The 18,812-nt window shown below is 40.3% G+C and overlaps 1 protein-coding gene and 1 pseudogene across 1 annotated transcript in view; both read left to right on the top strand.

Moving 5' to 3' along the window:
- Positions 1 to 5,818, top strand: part of Intu (inturned planar cell polarity protein) — a 74,724-nt gene extending 68,906 nt beyond the window's left edge. The window contains exons 14-16 of the mRNA XM_032898470.1: positions 1,703 to 1,892; positions 3,746 to 3,903; positions 5,406 to 5,818. Coding sequence (XP_032754361.1) covers positions 1,703 to 1,892; positions 3,746 to 3,903; positions 5,406 to 5,517 — 460 coding nt within the window. The 3' untranslated portion in view covers positions 5,518 to 5,818. The remainder of the gene's footprint in view (positions 1 to 1,702; positions 1,893 to 3,745; positions 3,904 to 5,405) is intronic.
- A 3,627-nt stretch (positions 5,819 to 9,445) lies between these two features.
- On the top strand, positions 9,446 to 18,602 carry LOC116895887 (annotated as a pseudogene).
- The last annotated feature ends 210 nt before the right edge of the window (positions 18,603 to 18,812 follow it).

Below are 18,812 nucleotides of genomic sequence, written 5' to 3'. Positions count from 1 at the left end.
CCATAGCATATTTTTAAAATACATACATTGTTTTGACATTATGTCCAGTAAAAGGAAATTTCTGATTTTATACTTTACGCAAATCCACATGTACAAATAACAGGTTTTCTTACTTTAAAAGATGCCAGACATGTATAACTTATTCATTAAAGATGTGGAGAGTTCATTTTAAAAAGCATCTTATTAGATAAATGTATTACTCTAACTTGTATGTACCACCTTTGTAAATATACGATATAAAAATATCTTTTACACTAAGCATTTTATTCAATGGCAAAATCACATCCCCTCTCTATTTCAACAATCCCAGCTGACCCCTATCCTCATGATACCACTTTGCATGACGGTCCCTGGTTTTACTGCCTTGACCCCCCAACTCCTGACACTCAGCAGTGGAGAGTAAAAGACGGTACAGAAAGGACAGGCTACAGGGTCAGGCAAACCCTAACTGGCAGTGCATCTGAAGTCAGGCACATCCCAGTCCTGGATACTTCCACATGGCTAAAAGGACCACAATAACATTTACTATCATGCATGGCCATTATGAAAATTGAACTAAGCTACTTTCAAACACACATTGTGTGCAGCACATAGAAGACATTCATGACAACTGCTGTTATTTCTTGCCTTTTTGTTATTCTTTTAACTCTTCTTCCTTTGGGGAAACATAAAGATTATTTATAGGCTCTGCTGACCTAGCTGAGATTAAATACAGGAGGAGGGGGAAGAGATAGGAAAGAAAAGAAAAACGGAAAACAGTAAGCAAATATTGTCGGAACATGGTCCAAAAATGGAGTTGTGTGAAATTTCTGAGTACTTGTGAGAAAACTGCAAGAAACCAAGAAAAGAATCTTGGGACCTCAGATTCTTCAAAAATTTGGAATTGTTCTTGGACTGTTCTTTCTATGCCCGTCCCAGGTGTAGCAGTTAAGCATGAGTTTACTTCAGATTAATCATTACAACTGGTTATTATTATTTGTTTAGATGCCTCTATGGAAAGACATGTTTTTGCTGCATGTGAATGTAACTTTACTCAAGTGACTCCTCTTAACCATCAGAGAATAAACTGTCTGATGCTCTAAATAAAGCTGGCTATTGCATGAGACTTTTGTCAGCCTCCTTTTAAAGGTTGCACCACTTTTAAACAGAATATAAGTGAGAAGAAGGCTGTATTATATTGTGCAATCTGTTGGCTCAGCGATAGAGCCCCTAATCTAACTTCATTATTGCTAATAATCTTATCTTCCTTCAGGGTCACTGATGCCATGGCCAAGAAGTCTGGTGCTGCTGATTTCAATGAGTTTAGTGTGGTGGGAGATAATACTGTACGCGTCCTACTCTAAACTCATACCATTTTATGGCTTATTGAGATCTACGCCAAACATAAGCTCAGTTATTCATTAGGAACCGTGGAAAAAGAGGGCTTAGCCAATTTGGTTGTTTAGTGAGGAGACTTAAGTTACTTACAAATGAATTGGTGTTTATCCATTCACAGCTGGCACTGTTTGTCTCTAGTAAGAAATTAACAATAGCCTAACATGTGCTTTAGTTAAGGAGAGAGAACTAAACATTTGGGTCAGTTTTCCCTCTATAACAGTACTGCGAATATTATTTCACATAGCCTTGTTAGAATGCTACAAAATTCAAAATGAAGTAACTCTTCTAAATTTACTTAAATTTCCTTCTCTCTCTCTTTTTCAAGATTGACCTCCGGTCCTGAGAATACACTCTTCCACTATGTTGCCTTAGAAACAGTGCAAGGCATCTTCATCACTCCCACCCATGAAGAGGTGGCTCAGCTAGGTGGTTCCGTCCACTCTCAACTAATAAAGAATTTCCATCGATCTTGTCTCACCATCCGTGCAGTTTTCCAGCAGACGTTGAAGGAGGAGGTAAGCAAATATCAGCTGGCCACGCCTATCTAATATTTGTGGTTTAACCATTTGTTAGTTGGTGGCTAGTGTTTCAATGTGGGATGAAATTTCATTTAATGTTTCACCCATGCTTAAGTAAATATTATATATACTTAAAGATCAATTGAATTCTTGTGGTGACAGTGGAGCTGGTATTGAACTCTCATTATGGAGAAATATTGAGAGGTTTATAGCTAGGTGCAGCTTAGTTGGTAAAGTGTTTAATCTCATTCGTGAAGCCCTGGGTTCCGTCTCCTACATCTGTAATCCCAACACCCCTGACTTGGAGGCAGGAGGACGAGAAAGTCAAACAATCATCTTTAAACTCGTGGTAAGTCTGAAGGTATCCTGAGCTATATGATCCCTGTCTCAAACATTTAAGGGTGGCTCAGCAGTTAGGACCACTTTCTGGAGTTTAGTTCCGAGCACCACATCAGACCGCTCACAACCACCTGTAATTTCAACTCCAAGGGACTTGATGGTCTCTGGCCTCCTTAAGCACCTGCACACATGTGGTGCATGTAAACTCACATGGTCCCACATAGTCTCATAAATAACAAAAAGAAAGAAATCTTTAAAAAACAAAAGAAGGGAAGAGAGGGAGAAGAGGAGGGGTTTGTAACCCATCTAACAAGTGTCCAGGAGCACCCCCTCTGAAAACACTTGGGATGTATGCAGCACACCAATTTTGTGAAGAGCATTGGGCTGGGAGTAAGCAACCCTGACTCTTTGGATTATATCACTTCTCAGGGCCCATGCAACAGTAGAGTTGTGTCTTCCATGCTTTTGGGTTCTTAGAAACAAGGTTATGCTGGACCAGGAAGCCCCTCCTGATTTCAATTCTTGGGCTTTCTCCCCAATATTAACATTGGGGTGGATGCTCTAGGAATGTCCTCACCTTACTTGGTCATATTCAACAACAGAAACTGGCCTTTTTTGTTACACGTTAAGGTACTTGCTCTACACCAGACACTATTCTAGGTACTATGAAAGAAGACAAACTCAAGCCTTTTTCTGAATCCTATCTCTAAAGCTGGAGTTAAAGACATTAATAAATAGTAAATCCAGTAGAGCAAGTGTCAAGAGGAACTTTAATCATAGGCCAAATGGTGTGGGTTCCTATTTTAGAAGTTCCCTTGGATCACGTCGAGCAAGCTTTACAGAAAAGTGTGGAGAGGGAAAAGGCTGCTTATAGGACAGCTGGCTGCTGTGAGCGCACACTGGCACTCTACCATGAGCTACATTCCCAGTTCCAAACATTTAAAAAAACACACACACACACACACACACACACACACACACACACACACACACACACACACACACACACACACACACACACACACACACACACACACTCATCTCTAAAAAGAAAAAAATAAACCAAACATGCTAGCACATGTCTAATCCAACCACACAGAATGAGATACGGAAAGAGTGCTAGAAGCTTAGGACCAGTTCCAGCCAGCCAGGGATGTATAGTGAGAGTCTGACTTGAAAAAGGAACAAGAATAGAGAGAGAACAGTACTTGCTCTCTGCCTGGGGTGAAAGCTTGTAATCTATCTTAGGAGATAACATTTAAACCAAGAATTGAAGAATAGGGATTTTCTGCGGGTTAACAGGAAGAATAGCATTGTAGACACTTAGTACCAGTATCATCATCATCAAATATTTATGTGAAACTGTTGTATTATGTAGTTTCTGGGATTAAACCCCGAGGCTCTGTGCCTACCAGTCAAGCACTCTACCATGAGCTACATTCCCAGTTCCAAACATTTTAAAATAACACTATCAATACTAGTTAATACTTATAATTGATGCTAATTTGCAGAAAAAGAAAGCGCTAAGTGACGGAGATCATTTGGAGTCTGCAAACTCAGTGTCTTCTCTGAGTCCTGTGAAAGAACACGGTGTACTGTTTGAATGCTCACCTGAAAACTGGACTGATCAGAAAAAGACACCACCAGTTATGTCGTACTGGGTAGTAGGGTAAGTGTGCGAAAAGTGTGTGAATGGCAAAGTGGGGTCAGAATGGGAGGGAAACCAGAGGTGTCTCAAACCCAGCCTAGGAGTGTCATCAAGCTAAAATCTCTTAATATATTCTAGAGTTTTGATCTTTTATTTTGGGCTTTTTTAACCTAATACCTCACTTGTTTCCTTCCAGTGTAGATAAAAGAGGATGCTTGGGGGAAGGATTTGATCAAAGAAATTGAAGTTGTGGAAGAAAAGAAAGAAAGGAAGGAAGGAAGGAAGGAAGACAGAAAGAAAGAGGGAGAGAAGGAAGGAGGGAGGGTGGTGGGTGGGTCGAAGGAAGAAAAAAAGAAAGAGCAAACAATCAGGAAGAAGACTGCTCAGAGATCTCCCCAAGTTACTAAAAGGACACCCCAACATTCCTTACTCTTTCCCAATGCATCTTCCTTTTCTTTTCTCTCTCCTTTTCCCTCTTCCCTTTTAATCTTCACCTCCACACACTCCTCTGTCTGTGTCACTTTGTCCACTGTGGGCCAGCCTCATTGCCACTGGGCTGCTGTTTCTGTGTTCCTTCTGTGGAAGGTTTTCCCCTTTTATATCCATCAACACTGACAGGTTATCTTCTCAAAGAGGATCACGAAGATCTTCCTTCCCCACTGAAGCAATACCCTTTCTTTCTCTGCACTACCCCGTTTACTGTTTTTTTTTTTTTGGGGGGGGGGGGAACAGGAGGGTTTGCCTACTGGCTTTCTTGTCTAGTGCCTTGGAGCAGAAACAAGAATGCCAGTCTCATGAAATCAGGATTCCTACTTGTCTTCCCCACTATTGATGTCTGTCTGTAGCTGGCCCTAGCGCTCAATAGCAGCTTGATAAAATATGAAGGTGTAATAGATGGAATTGTTTTGAGCAGATGAGGTGGATGGAGAGTGAATAGCTTGATGAACCCAGAAAAAGACCAAAGAAAGTCATCATCTCCAAGCCTTACATAGATACAATATTGACATATATCTATATATTTATATGCAACTATGTTCTTTATGCACACATTATAGATTAGACCTTACAACCATACTACTGGAATCCTGAAGAAAAGAAATGCAGTGTTAGCCCAATTTTATCTGCAAATGAGTTGTCACTGCTACAATGTTTTGACAGTAATGCAGTTTAAAATATAAGTGCCAATAGAATATTTAATGGCTACTGTGCTTAAAATGATGTGGGCAGTATTGCCTAGATGTTACTAATAAATAGGTTTACTATTCGAGATTGTGTATGGCGATGGGCATTGGTTAAGTATCTACACTCTTAAGACAATAACATTAATTAAGACATACATTATTTATTTAAAAACTGGGCCATATTCTATTTTCTGTAGATTTTAGATTCCTGAGGTTTTGGTGGCGGTGGTGGTTTTTGTTTGTGTTTTCAGATTATTGCTGATTTCCCCAAAACTGAAAGAAGACAAACAGAAGGGATGATGTCACCCTTAATATCTGAAATGGCCATGTTTCTTTCTGCAGGAGGCTCTTCCTTAACCCAAAACCTCAGGAGCTATATGTCTGTTTTCACGACTCAGTCTCAGAAATTGCCATTGAAATGGCATTTAGATTGTTCTTTGGGTTAACGTTGTAGCTGTGATTGTAAGATGCAGAGCGACACACAGATGGACCACAGGACAGCGTTGGAATGGCTGAAGTCATGCAGAGATGAGGCTCATTGCCACCGTTGTTCAGGATTGTACTCGTTAGATACTGAGATGCGGTACTGTTGAGTTGGTGCATCAGTTCATGCGTGGTATCATATAAGACATCTGAGCTGATACTTGATCAAAATACAGAGACAAGATTGCTAACTTATTGCCATTTTTGGTACACCATGCTAATTTATTGAATAGTTTTAAGTAATGTGAACTCTTTAATAAAGATTAATATAGGAGATGTTCTTTGGGGAGGGTCACATTTAAATCATTGTTTGTTTTCATAAAACCCAATACTGACTGACTGATACCCTGTGAAGGAATCCTGACGTGAAGAGACAGCGAGGTTCTGTAGTCGGCGAGTGCTGTGCTGTGAGCGAGCCCTTGCATCAGTTAGCCCTCACAGTGTGTGCGGACTAATCACATTATTATTGCATTGGGATTTTGAAATGCCCAGTTAGGAAAAATGCGTCGTTTGCTTATTGGTCAATATCTAAATTTACAATGCCTGTGTTCTGGTTTCTTAGCAAATCAAAAGCCTCCACACTGGTTTAAGTATCTTAGTAGATACTCCACTACTGAGGCGGAGGGAAAGATGACAGTTTATATTTATTTGATTCTCTTTATTCTTCATGGTAAACTTAATTTAGATTAGGGTACACATTTGCAATCATCTGTAAACTTCCATTGCTTTCTTCCTGGTTCACATACATTTACATCAACTCTTATCAAATCATATTTAAAACACTGAAATGGGGCTAGAGCAGTGGCTCAGAGGTCAGGAGCGAATTCCCCATTGGAAGAGACCTGAGTTCAGCTCCCACATCCATGTTAGGCAGCTCAAAACCACCGGTAACTCCAGGGAATCCTTTGGTCTTTGCAGGTACCCCACACACAATTAGAAAATAAAGCTCTTTTTAAAAAACTGGAGCGGGGGCGGAGGGAGAACAGGCTAAAACTACCTTATATTAACTTCTTCTATAAAATACTAATTTTTGTCTTACAAATCAGTATCAGTCTGTATTGGGTTTTCCCAAAGGAGAGGGCTCGCTTTCCCCAACTGTAGCTAATGTGAGCTTCAGCGGGACAGAAGCTGACAGGACAGATTTTCTATGGCTGTGAGAGTTCGGTGTATGCCGCAGGCTCAGTATCCCTCACACGTTACAGGCCTGAGTAATTTCCCCCTCGGGGATTATGTATGTTGGAAGGCATGCTGTCTAAAGCCGATCTAAAGTTTGTCTCTACATTTTCCCTCCCTCAAACATAAGCCCTCCAGCTTAAGACTAGAAAACATCCGAGTGCACCCCTGGCCATTTGATCTTATAAAAATATGGTTACCTTGGCCATCACTGTAAGATTCTCATGGAGGCCTGGGTGACAGACAGCAGCTGTTTATATCATTAGTGACTTCTGGGCCTTAATTTCGACTTTCAAGTCAGATAGGAAAATTATGCGCCTTAAAATGTAGAAAACAGTTTGAAACATTTCCCCACTTAACTGAGTCAGATCAGTTAAGACTCTCTTCTGTCTTAATCTGTGTTCTAGCATTTCTAAAACGGTATTTATTAGATGTCTTAAACTTCTGGATATGCCCTCAAATCCTGAGCTGTTCTAGTGCTGATCATTAGGATGAACGTAGCAGTTGATCACTCAGCGTTCAAGCAGAACAAACTAAGACTTGGGATTTAACAGGGAGAACATTTTTCCCATTGAAAGTTCGATCTGTTGGTGCTTCCCTGTGTCAGATGGCCATAAGCACCACTGTTCCAAATGTGGTGTAAAAGACAAACATAGCACGATGGTAAAGATGGGCCATTGGCAGTGCTATGCTTGTGCACCGTACATTACATAAGTCCATGTTGAAAAGACATTGCATTTTTAAGGAATTAATATTGCCTTCCCTTTCATTTCCAAGTGAATATTGAAGGCAAATGTAGCTGACCATGTCTGTAAATAAATTCACACTCACATCTGAAAGTCAATCAGTCTGACTGTTGGACAGTAGAGTCCCTGTCTGTCTCGTTTTTGGGGAGGGGACAAAGTGTCAAGTGCAGATCCCATAATGATAGGAGAAACCTCCTTGAGTCAGATTTTATTCACATCCTGGTAGTAATGTTCTGTATGAAGGTAACATGCTTAGAGCTGTTATGTCAGGCTTAGAATTCCTAGACTCCAGTGTTCAGGGAGCTGAGGCAAGGGATATAGTAAGTTCAAGGGCAGGCTGGGCTTTGTGACAAGACCCTATCTATAACAAACAACAAAACCACAAGTACTTTCCTACTACTGTCTCGTGCTTCTTAGCCCCAAAGAAACTCTAGACTCTCGCTTTTTCTTTCCCTCTTCTCTCTCCTCTTTCCTTAGCTTTCTTTGTTTCTGTCTTGTCAGAGATCTGTGCCTAGGAGGGTAGGTAGTGTCTCACTTTTTTGTGCCAAGACGCTGTGGAGAATGATACATACCTAACAAAATGGTAATTGTAAAACAATCTTTTAAATATTTCTGACACAAATTGGAAAAACTGTGAAACCAGTCTACTAAGTTTTGTCTGCCTCAACCATTGTTCATTTCTGCATGCTCTCCCTAACCCATGGTTGTCACATATTGTGAACTGAAGCAGAAGCCATGGCTACCTCTGTCATCATTAAGTGGCCACTGCTTGAGAACCAAAAGGGCGCAGTTCAGTCTTACCACAACATAACAACAATGATCTGAGAAAATTACTTCACACTATAATTTTCAGAATAAGGATTTATATTTTGGACTTTTTTTGAACTGGTAAGTTCTGTTAAAGCTTGAACCTACACACCAAACCATATGAACTAATTTAGTTATGAAGAGTTTTATTTCTGTATATAATTAAAACTATTTTTCTACATTATCCAGAGTTTTAAATAAAAATGTTTTGGAGGTTTGTTTGCAGTATTATGTTTGCCTTTAAAAATTATTTGTGTGGGAGGAGTGTGTGAGTATGTATGTGTGTGTGTGTGTGTGTGTGTGTGTGTGTGTGTGTGTGTGTGTGTGCATGCACACTTGTATGCTTGTGCTCACACACTAGCACCATGGCCCAAGTGGCAAGGCAGATGAGGTCAGTGTACGACTAGAGTTTGTTTCTTCCTACCTCTGGACCTGGGGATGGAACTGTATCATCATGCTTGACAGTGGTTACCGTGACTCACTGAACCATCTTGCTATCCTCACATTACCTTTATCTGCACTTACCCAACAAATGTCTCCTGAACTTCTACTCATTGCCAAACACTGCTGAGCACTGCAGATGCAGCCGTGAACAGACTGCCTAAGGCTTTCTGCCCTCACAGAGTTTGTGTTCCCATGACAGAGAGAGAGCACACAAAAGATAAAGTATGTTGCTGAATTCCAAGAGAATTAACAGGGGAGTAAGAAAAAGTGGTGAAGTTGGCCATCAGGGTGGCCCGGGAAGGGTTTGCTGAAGTGACCTCAGACCAAACTGAAAAAATTAACCATGATGACTGACGAGGAGAGAGGAGGAAGCAGCACAGAGGCCCTTAGCCCAAGCACTTTTATATCAGTTAAATCACACAATTTCTTCTTCCCTTCAGGAAATTGTCACACAGCCCATCAATCAGTTTCAGGGCCAGACTTCGAAAACTTAATTAAGCTCCCATAGTGTTAAAAGGCAATGTTCCTGAGTGAGTACTTTTTTATCGGTTGTGTGTCAGTGTCACTGGGTGCAGGTAAGTGGATGCAGATGATATCATAAAGGAATAAGCAATAATATTGCCAGCTGTTGGGTCAAAGGCGAGCATGGAGGGTAAGGCAGAGGAAGGCACTGAAGAAAGCAGCAGTTCGGTTTTCTGTCCTTAGAGATCCCGTGTCCTCTGTGATCGGAGATAGAGCCTCACCTTGGAAACCCAGTCTCACTGGAAGAATGATTGAGGATGCCTCTTTAAACTTTGGTTACATTCTTGTTGATGTGCTTCATTACGTAAAGGAGTCTGAGACGTTCCACCTTAGAGGTCTTGGCAAATAAGCTGATCATTTCTGGAATTTGCAGTGGGCCTCACAAAGAATTTTTAAATCCATGTGATAAGACAAACTGAAATATAAATCTATGGGTAATGATTAGAGCATTCGCTTCAGGAAGATTAATCTAGACACAGGATATGAAACAGAAAGACCAGTTGATCTCTCACCAAGATGGTGGTGAGAGAGTGAGAAACTGTTTCCCTTGGGTGGATACAGATCAAGGGTAAAATTCCATTCTGATATCAAAATGCAGTATTCACACCACTGTGGGCACCCTTTAGAGAGATTGAATAAACAACGGAAGTGTGATTTTTTTCTGACTGTACCATAGTGATTGGAGAATCCAGTTTAAGGCGCCTAGGACAGTGCTTGCCTCCTTTATTGGAATGTTAAGGAAATCCACCAGGCTGCTGACTATCTCAAAGTTGAAGAGGTAGTAACGGAATGTAAAATAAAGATGACTTCTCTTTCGTTACTAGTCTCTTCTACAGAAATATCTAGTATTACTGGAAACATTGAGTTGAATCAACAGACCTGTCTTCTTACTCTTCAAGATTCTAACAATCGGGAGAAATCAGAAGTCTCCACAGACTCAGTTCAGGCAAACCCTAAACAACGAGCATTGACAAAGAAATCGTCTCAAAGTGAAAAGAAGAAAAGGGCTTTCAATTCCCAGAACCCAGGGCGAGCTAAGGCAGTGCAACACCACAGTGGTGTTTCAGAGAGTGCGTCTGTCGAGTTATTCCTGGATGTGAACAAGTTGTCCTCACCTGCAGTAGAACAAGTCATTCAAGGAAATGACACTTCAGAACTTGAGTTGACCTCAGTTGTGGAGAATACTTTTCCTGCACAAGATATTGTGCAAACTGTTACAGTCAAACAGAAATGTTGAAAATCACAGTCATGTTGTGCCCTGAAAGAACACTCCATGTCTAACATAGCCAGTGTAAAGAGTCCATATGAGCTGGAGAACGCCGGGAAAGAGCTGGATCCAAGGTATTCCAAGGCCAAGCCAATGTGTAACACATGCAGGAAGGTGTTTTCAGAAGCCAGCAGCCTGTGAAGGCACATGAGAATATACAAAGGAGTCAAGTCATACGTCTGCCACTTGTGTGGAAAGGCGTTCACCAGTGCAATCAGCTGAAAACTCGTGAGGACTCACACAGGGGAAAGGCCATATAAATGTGAACTGTGTGATAAAGGATTTGCTCAGAAATGCCAGCTGGTCTTCCATAGTCGCATGCAGCATAGTGAGGAAAAACCCTATAAATGTGATGTGTGCAATTTACAGTTTGCAACTTCTAGCAATCTCAAGATTCATGCAAGGAAACACAGTGGAGAAAAGCCATATGTATGTGATATGTGTGGGAAGAGATTTGCCCAGGCCAGCACACTGACCTATCATGCCCGAAGGCATGCCGGAGAAAGGCCTTACGTGTGCTGCAACTGCTGTCTTTGCTGTCTCTAGCTCTCATCACTCATTCTTGGAAACACACAGGTGAAAGCCCATATATATGTGGTATTTGTGGGGAAAGTTTTATTTCCTCAGGAGAGCTCAACAAACACTTTTGATCCCATATAGGAGAATGACCATTTATCTGTGAATTACGTAGAAATTCTTACACAGACATTAAAAACTTAAAGAAGTATAAAACTAAGGTCCATTCTGGTTCAGATAAAAACGAGATTGCAGTGTAGATGACCATGCTGTATTCCATACAGAGAAGTCCTTTGTCAGAAATGCTAGATGTGAAGCCTTCTGATATGACTCTACCCTTAGTGCGTCCTCATGGGACCGAGGACTACTATATGCTTCTACCTGTCACGGATAGTCAGTCTTCTACATCAGACACACTGCTGAGGTCGACTGTGAATGGATATTTGGAATCACAGTTTTTTTGTTTTTGTTTTTGTTTTTTGTTTTTTTTTATTTATTTTTTATTATTAACTTGAGTATTTCTTATATACATTTCGAGTGTTATTCCCTTTCCCGGTTTCTGGGCAAACATCCCCCTCCCCCCTTGTTTTTGTTTTTTTTTTTTTTAACAACTATTATATTGACTTTGAGGACATGAAATTGTTAAGGCATCCTTGGCAGTAAAAATAAACATGTCTGGTAAGGTGCATATTCATATTAACTCCCACTCAATTGAGCTGTGTGACCACTAGTTTTTATTCACAGAAGTAAAAGTTCCTGGTACTGCATCAGTCAGTGCTTGTTCTGGCGTTGACTTCCATTGTAAACAACCATCCTGTCAAGGAGCGACTTCCACCGCAGTAGCACGGTTTTGGGTGGGTAAGTTTTGGACACTGCTAAAGCTGCCTTAATTCCATCTTTCTTTTGCATTGTAGACTTACTTGTTCCTTAGATAGAATCTGACCTGTGGGCTTTCGTTGTTCTCTCCTTGCTATTTAAACAAAGTCTGCAGTCATAACAACTTCAAACTGTCTGTTTGTGAGGCCTGTGGACCAGTGTGGAAAGTGTCAGAGGGATTGGAGTTCATGTTTATGTCTGAACATTTAGATACTAAGGAAGACTTGTGCTATTTATTAATATATTCCTTTAGAGGTAACTTTTCTAATGAGGCTAAATGAAGTATTTCTTTTAAAACCCAGAAAATGTGTGTACATTTTTGTTCATTTAGAATGAATTCAGTATTCTGGAGAAAACCAGTACTCAGATCAATTTTTGTTTGAGTTGAAACTATATTTTTTTAAATAGATATGTGGTGTTTTTAAATGGCCAGAAGACAGTTTTGGAATTTGATTCATTTTATTTTTTGTTAGATTGGTAGATTATTGGAAGTGAATATATAACAAGTTTTGAGATTTTTTTTGATAAACCTATATTGTATTAGTTATGCACTTTTAAAATAAATGTTCTAAAAAGAATTTTCTTTTTAGAAGTCACTTGGCTTCTAAATTTGATATATTAGAAAAAAATCAAGAAACTTGAGTTGCATGCCTAAGGCAACATACGTACACACAAATAGAACTAATATCAAGCCATTGTCAAAGACAGCAAGACAAGCTAAAACCAGAGACAACCTGATGGCAAGAGGCAAGCCCAGGAACCTAAGCAACAGAAACCAAGATGACTACTTGGCATCATCAGAGCCCAGTTCTCCCACCAAAGCAAATACTGGATATCCAAACACACCGGAAAAGCAAGATTTGGATTTAAAATCACATTTTATTATGATGATGGAGGACTTTAAGAAGGACATAAGTAACTCTCTTAAGGAAATACAGGACAACACAAGTAAACAAGCAGAAGCCCTCAAAGAGGAAACACAAAAATCCCTTAAAGAATTACATGAAAACACAACCAAACAGATGAAGGAATTGAACAAAAGCATGCAGGAGTTAAAAATGGAAATAGAAACACTAAAGAAAGCACAAAGGGAGACAACTCTGGAGATAGAAAACCTAGGGAAGAGATGAGGAGTCATAGACTCAAGCATCACCAACAGAATACAAAATATAGAAGAGAGAATCTCAGGGGGAGAAGATACCACAGAAAACATCAACACAACTCTCATGGATAAGGTAAAATGCAAAAAGCTCCTAGCCCAAAACATCCAGGAAATCCAGGATACAATGAGAAGATCAAACCTAAGGATAATTGGTATAGAAGAGAGAGTGAAGACTCCCAACTTAAAGGGCCAATAAATATCTTCAACAAAATTATAGAAGAAAACTCCCTAATCTAAAGAAAGAGAGGCCCATAAACATACAAGAAGCCAACAGAACTCCAAGTAGATTGGACCAGGAAAGAAATTCCTCCCATCACATAATAGTTAAAACACCAAATGCACAAAACAAAGAAAGAATATTAAAAGCAGTACAGTAAAAAGGAAAAGTAACATATAAAGGAAGACCTATTAGAATTATACGAGACTTCTCAACAGAGACTATGAAAGCCAGAAGATCCTGGGCAGATGTCACACAGACACTAAGAGAACACAAATGCCAGCCCAGGCTAATATATCCAGCAAAACTCTCAATTAACATAGGTGGAGTAACCAAGATATTCCATGACAAAACCAAATTTTCACAATATCTTTCTACAAATCCATCCCTACAAAGGATAAGAGATGGAAAACTCCAATACAAGGAGGGAAACCACCCTAGAAAAAGCAAGAAAATAATTTTCTTACAACGAAACCAAAAGAAGAGAGACACACAAACATAATTCCATCTAACAACAAAAATAACAGGAAGCAACAATCACTATTCCTTAATATCTCTCAATATCAATGGACTCAATTCCCCAATAAAAAGACATAGACTAACAGACTGGATATGTAAGGAGGACCCAGCATTTTGCTGCATACATGAAACACACTTCAGAGACAAAGACAGACACTACCTCAGAGTAAAAGGCTGGAAAACAATTTTCCAAGCAAATGGTCTGAAGAAACAAACTGGAGTAGCCATTCTAATATTGAATACAATCAGTTTTCAACCAAAAGTCATTAAAAAAGATAAGGAAGTACAGTTCCTATTCATGAAAGAAAAAATCCACCAAGATGAACTCTCAATCCTAAATATCTATGCTCAAATGCAAGGGCACCTACATTTATAAAAGAAACCTTACTAAATTTCAAATTACGCATAGCATCTCACACAATAATGGTAGGAGATTTCAGACAACAAAAGGAGGTCAAAGGGATACAAATTTGAAAGGAAGAAGTCAAAATATCACTATCTGCAGATGATATGATAATATACTTCAGTGACCCCAAAAGTTGTACCAGAGAACTACTAATCCTGATGAACAACTTCAGCAAAGTGGTTGGGTATAAAATTTACTGAAACAAATCAGTAGCCTTCTTCTACTCAAAGGATAAATAGGCTGAGAAAGAAATTAGGGAAATGGCACCCTTCGCATAGTCCCAAATAATATAAAATACATCTGTGTGACTTTAACCAAGCAAGTGAAAGATCTGTATGACGAGAACTTCAAGTCTCTGAAGAAAGAAATTGAAGAAGATCTCACAAGATGAAAAGACCTCCCATGATCATGGATTGTCAGCATTAATATAGTAAAAATGGCCATTTTGCCAAAAGCAACCTACAGATTCAATGCAATCCCCATCAAAATACCAATCCAATTCTTCAGAGAGATAGAAAGAACAATTTGGAAATTCATCTGGAATAACAAAAAACCCAGCATAGCAAAAACTATACTCAACAATAAGAGAACTTCTATAGGAATCACCATCCCTGACCTCAAGCAGTATTACAGTGCCATAATGATAAAAAACTGTATGGTATTGGTACAGAGACAGGCAGATAGATCAGTGGAACAGAATTGAAGACCCAGAAATGAACCCATACACCTATGGTCACTTGATCTTTGACAACGGAGCTAAAACCATTCGATGGAAAAAGGAACATTTTCAACAAATGGTGCTGGTTCAACTGGAGGTCAACATGTAGAAGAATGCAGATGGATCCATGCTTATCACCCTGTACAAAGCATAAGTTCAAATGGATCAAGGACCTCACATCAAACCAGGTACACTCAAACTAATAGAAGAAAAAGTGGGGAATAGTCCTGATCATATGGGCACTGAGGAAATTTTCCTGAACCAAACACCAATGGCCTATTCTCTAAGATCAAGAATCGACAAATGGGACCTCATAAAACTGCAAAGCTTCTGTAAGGCAAAGGACACTGTCATTAAGATAAACCACAAGCAACAGATTGGGAAAAGTTCTTTACCAATCCGACATATGATACAGGGCTAATTTCCGAAATATACAAAGAATTCAAGAAGTTAGACTCCAGAGAGCCAAATAACCCTATTAAAAGTGGGGTTCAGAACTAACCAAAACATTTTCAGCTGAGGAATACCAAATGGCTGAGAAGCACCTAAAGAAATGTTCAGCATCCTTAGTCATCAGGAAAATGCAAATCAAAACAACCCTGAGATTCCACCTCACACCATTCAGCATGGCTAAGATCAAAAACTCAGGTGACAACAGATACTGGCAAGGATGTGGAGAAAGAGGAACACTCCTCCATCGTTGGGATTGCAGACTGATACAACCACTCTAGAAATCAGGCTGGAGGTTCCTCAGAAAATTGGACATTGCACTAGCTGAGGACCCAGCTATACCTCTCCTGGGCATATACTCAAAAGATGCTCCAACATACAACAAAGAAACATGCTCCACTATGTTCATAGCAGCCTTATTTATAATAGCCAGAAACTGGAAAGAACCCAGATGCCCTTCAATGGAGGAATGGATACAGAAAATGTGGTACATCCACACAATGGAGTACCACTCAGCTATCATCCTGAGTGAGGTAACCCAATGACAGAAAAACAGACATGGTATGCATACACTAATAAGTGAATATTAGCCTCAAAATTCAAGTTACCCAAGATACAATCCACAGACCACATGAAGTGTAAGAAGAATAATGACCAAAATGCAGATGCTTCACTCCTTCTTAAAGGGGGAACAAAAATATTCATAGGTGTAAATACAGAGACAAATTTTGGAGCACAGACTGAAGGAACAGCCATTCAGAACCTGCCCTACATTTGGCCCATATATATATATACACCCACCAAAACTAGATAAGATGGATGAAGCTAAGAAGCGCATGCTGACAGGAACTGGATATATATGTCTCCTGAGAAACACAGCCAGAGCATGTCAAATACAGAGGCAAATGCTAGCAGCAAACCACCGAAGTGAGAACAGGACCCTGGTTGGAGGAATTAGAGAAAGGATTGAAAGAGCTGAAGGGGCTTGCAACCCGATAAGAACAACAGTGCCAACCAACCAGAGCTCCCAGGGACTAAACCACTATCGAAAGACTATACATGGACGGGGAGCCATGGATTGATCCATGGCTCCAGCTGCATATGTAGCAGAGGATGGCCTTGTTGGGCACCAGTGGAAGAACCCGCCCTTGGTCCTGCCAAGGTTGGACCTCCAGTGTAGGGGAATGGCAGGGGGGACAGAAGGAGGGTGGATGGGGTGGGGAACACCCTTATAGAAGGAGGGAAGGTGGATGGGATAGGGGGGCTTATGTCTGGAAAACTGGGAAGGGAATAACATTTTAAATGTAAATTTAAAAATATCCAATAAAAAATAATAGTAAAAAAACTGTTTATAAACTACTCAAATTTCTTCCCATAGATCAGTGTTTCTTATAGCTACAGGTGGTGGTTAACAGGGTACTAACTCAGAAGTGATCTGTGTTCTAAGAATGAATGACAGTGCAATGCTTGGTTCTAAATGAGGTGTCTGTATCACCTGTCCAAGGTTCTGGGAACATAACAGATGAGGGCCATCCTCTGCTACATATGCAGCTGGAGCCATGGATCAGTCCATGTATAGTCTTTTGGTAGTGGTTTAGTCCCTGGAGGCAAGGATGTTAGATATAGAGGATAAGGAGGTGTGCCTCAGTATCCAAGTCTTCTGAACACAATCTCTCACTATTCATGAATCCACTGCAACTGCAGTTACCTGCATTTAGACCTGTCATACCGAAATTGCTTCTTGGATTCTGGAAGAAGCTTGTGAAGCCCACCCTCCTCAAGAGGAAAATGCTAGTGAAGAGCTTCTTGGAGTTAGAGTGCCATTATCTTCAGAAGTGTCACCACTGAGAAGTAGCCCCTGGTACTCCCATCCATGCTCTCACAATCGTAAGCAAGCTTAGTTCTAGAGGGCTGGGGAGGGATAAAGTGAGGAAGGGAGGAAAGATGTCTGATGAGAAATGAATCTTAACCAGGTATGGTTTGCAGAAGTCTCAGCAAGACTGAGACTAACAAGTTTATTCAAATCTATTAGGTTTTTTTTTATATCCTTCCCAAAAATAGAGATTAATGGTGGTTGGCAGGATCAATACATGTTAGTATCCAGGATACAATGATGTTTCCAGGTTATACAAGGTATAAAAGATTCATATTTAAGAACGATTGTCCTGTCAAGCCTCTCTATGCTTCCCTGACTTCTAGGGAACACAGAGAAACTCCTTGTCCTGAATGTTTCACTGCCTCAAGGAATGCCTTAGTTTCTCCAGAAGCATTGTCCTGGGAGCCAAGGACTCTAACCTAAAAAAACCTATGATGCATGCTTCTCAAGGCAGCTGGACCAGGCCAACTCCATGATTCCTTTCAGTTAGCCAGGGTGAAGACAATTGAAATTCACTAAATGTAGGAAATAAAAATATACTTTTAGGTATGCACAGCGCCTCACACTCCAGAGGCTTAGATGGGAATCTTGCCATAAGTTGGAGGCCAGCCAGGGCTGGAATAAGATCCTGACTCTCAATTTAAAAAATGAAAATGATTCTAAATTTATAGATGTACTTTGCAATCAACCTCTTATTACCTTAACTGGATACGTGTACATTTTTAAAGATCTTTAATGTATCTGTCAGCACATTTAACAACAATAACAACAAAAAAGGTTTCTATAGACTTTAATACATTTAAGAGTAAAGTTCTGTGGTGGAAAAAAAAGCTTGCGAATTGTTCTTTTAGAAAGTCATTGGTTCTTAAACCTTCAAGAATACCCCCAGAGGGAGCCCCAGGCATGGTGGCTGAGGATTAAAGGTACATGCCTGGAGACAGTGAGGCTACAAAGAGAAACACTGCCTCACATAAGTTCCCCCGGAAGATTTAAATATCCCATAAAACCTAATTTAATGAGTAGGACCTAGCTTAATACATCAATTTAAACAAACTAACAACACAACATGCGACTGTCCTATCTCCCTTAAAAATTCCATCTCAATCTAGAATCACTACTCAATAGAAATTTCAGTTTAAATAAAATATAACAGAAGAACATGTTGACTTCTGAGGAAGAACCAGCAAGTCCAGGGTAAGTAGACAAACGGTCCTTGCTAAAACAGAATGTCGACGTCTATTTAAGATGTCACGTAGCCCAGTCTGGCCCTCGAATTTGCTGTGTGGCCAAGAGTGCCTGCACTTGTCAGGATCACAGGCATGCATCGTCTGGCCAGAGTGTGGCTCCTGGTAAGTAAAGCAGGAGGTAAACTAACCGTGGACTGAATAGTGTTCGGTTAATCACAGGGTAGGTGTGGGCTGAAGGACTATCCGCCCAGCAGGAGCCCCCGCCCAGCTTGCAAAAGCAGTTCTGCACTGAGCATGCGCAACTGGAAACACGTGTTGGGGTCACATGCCCCACGCCAGACGTCAAGGCCGTTGGGCGCGCCTGCGCAGCTCTTCGGCCC

This window comes from Rattus rattus, chromosome 3, assembly GCF_011064425.1.
Source record: "Rattus rattus isolate New Zealand chromosome 3, Rrattus_CSIRO_v1, whole genome shotgun sequence".
Lineage (NCBI taxonomy): Eukaryota > Metazoa > Chordata > Mammalia > Rodentia > Muridae > Rattus > Rattus rattus.
Note: the sequence above shows the minus strand (reverse complement) of the source record. Positions and strands in the feature narration are given on the sequence as shown.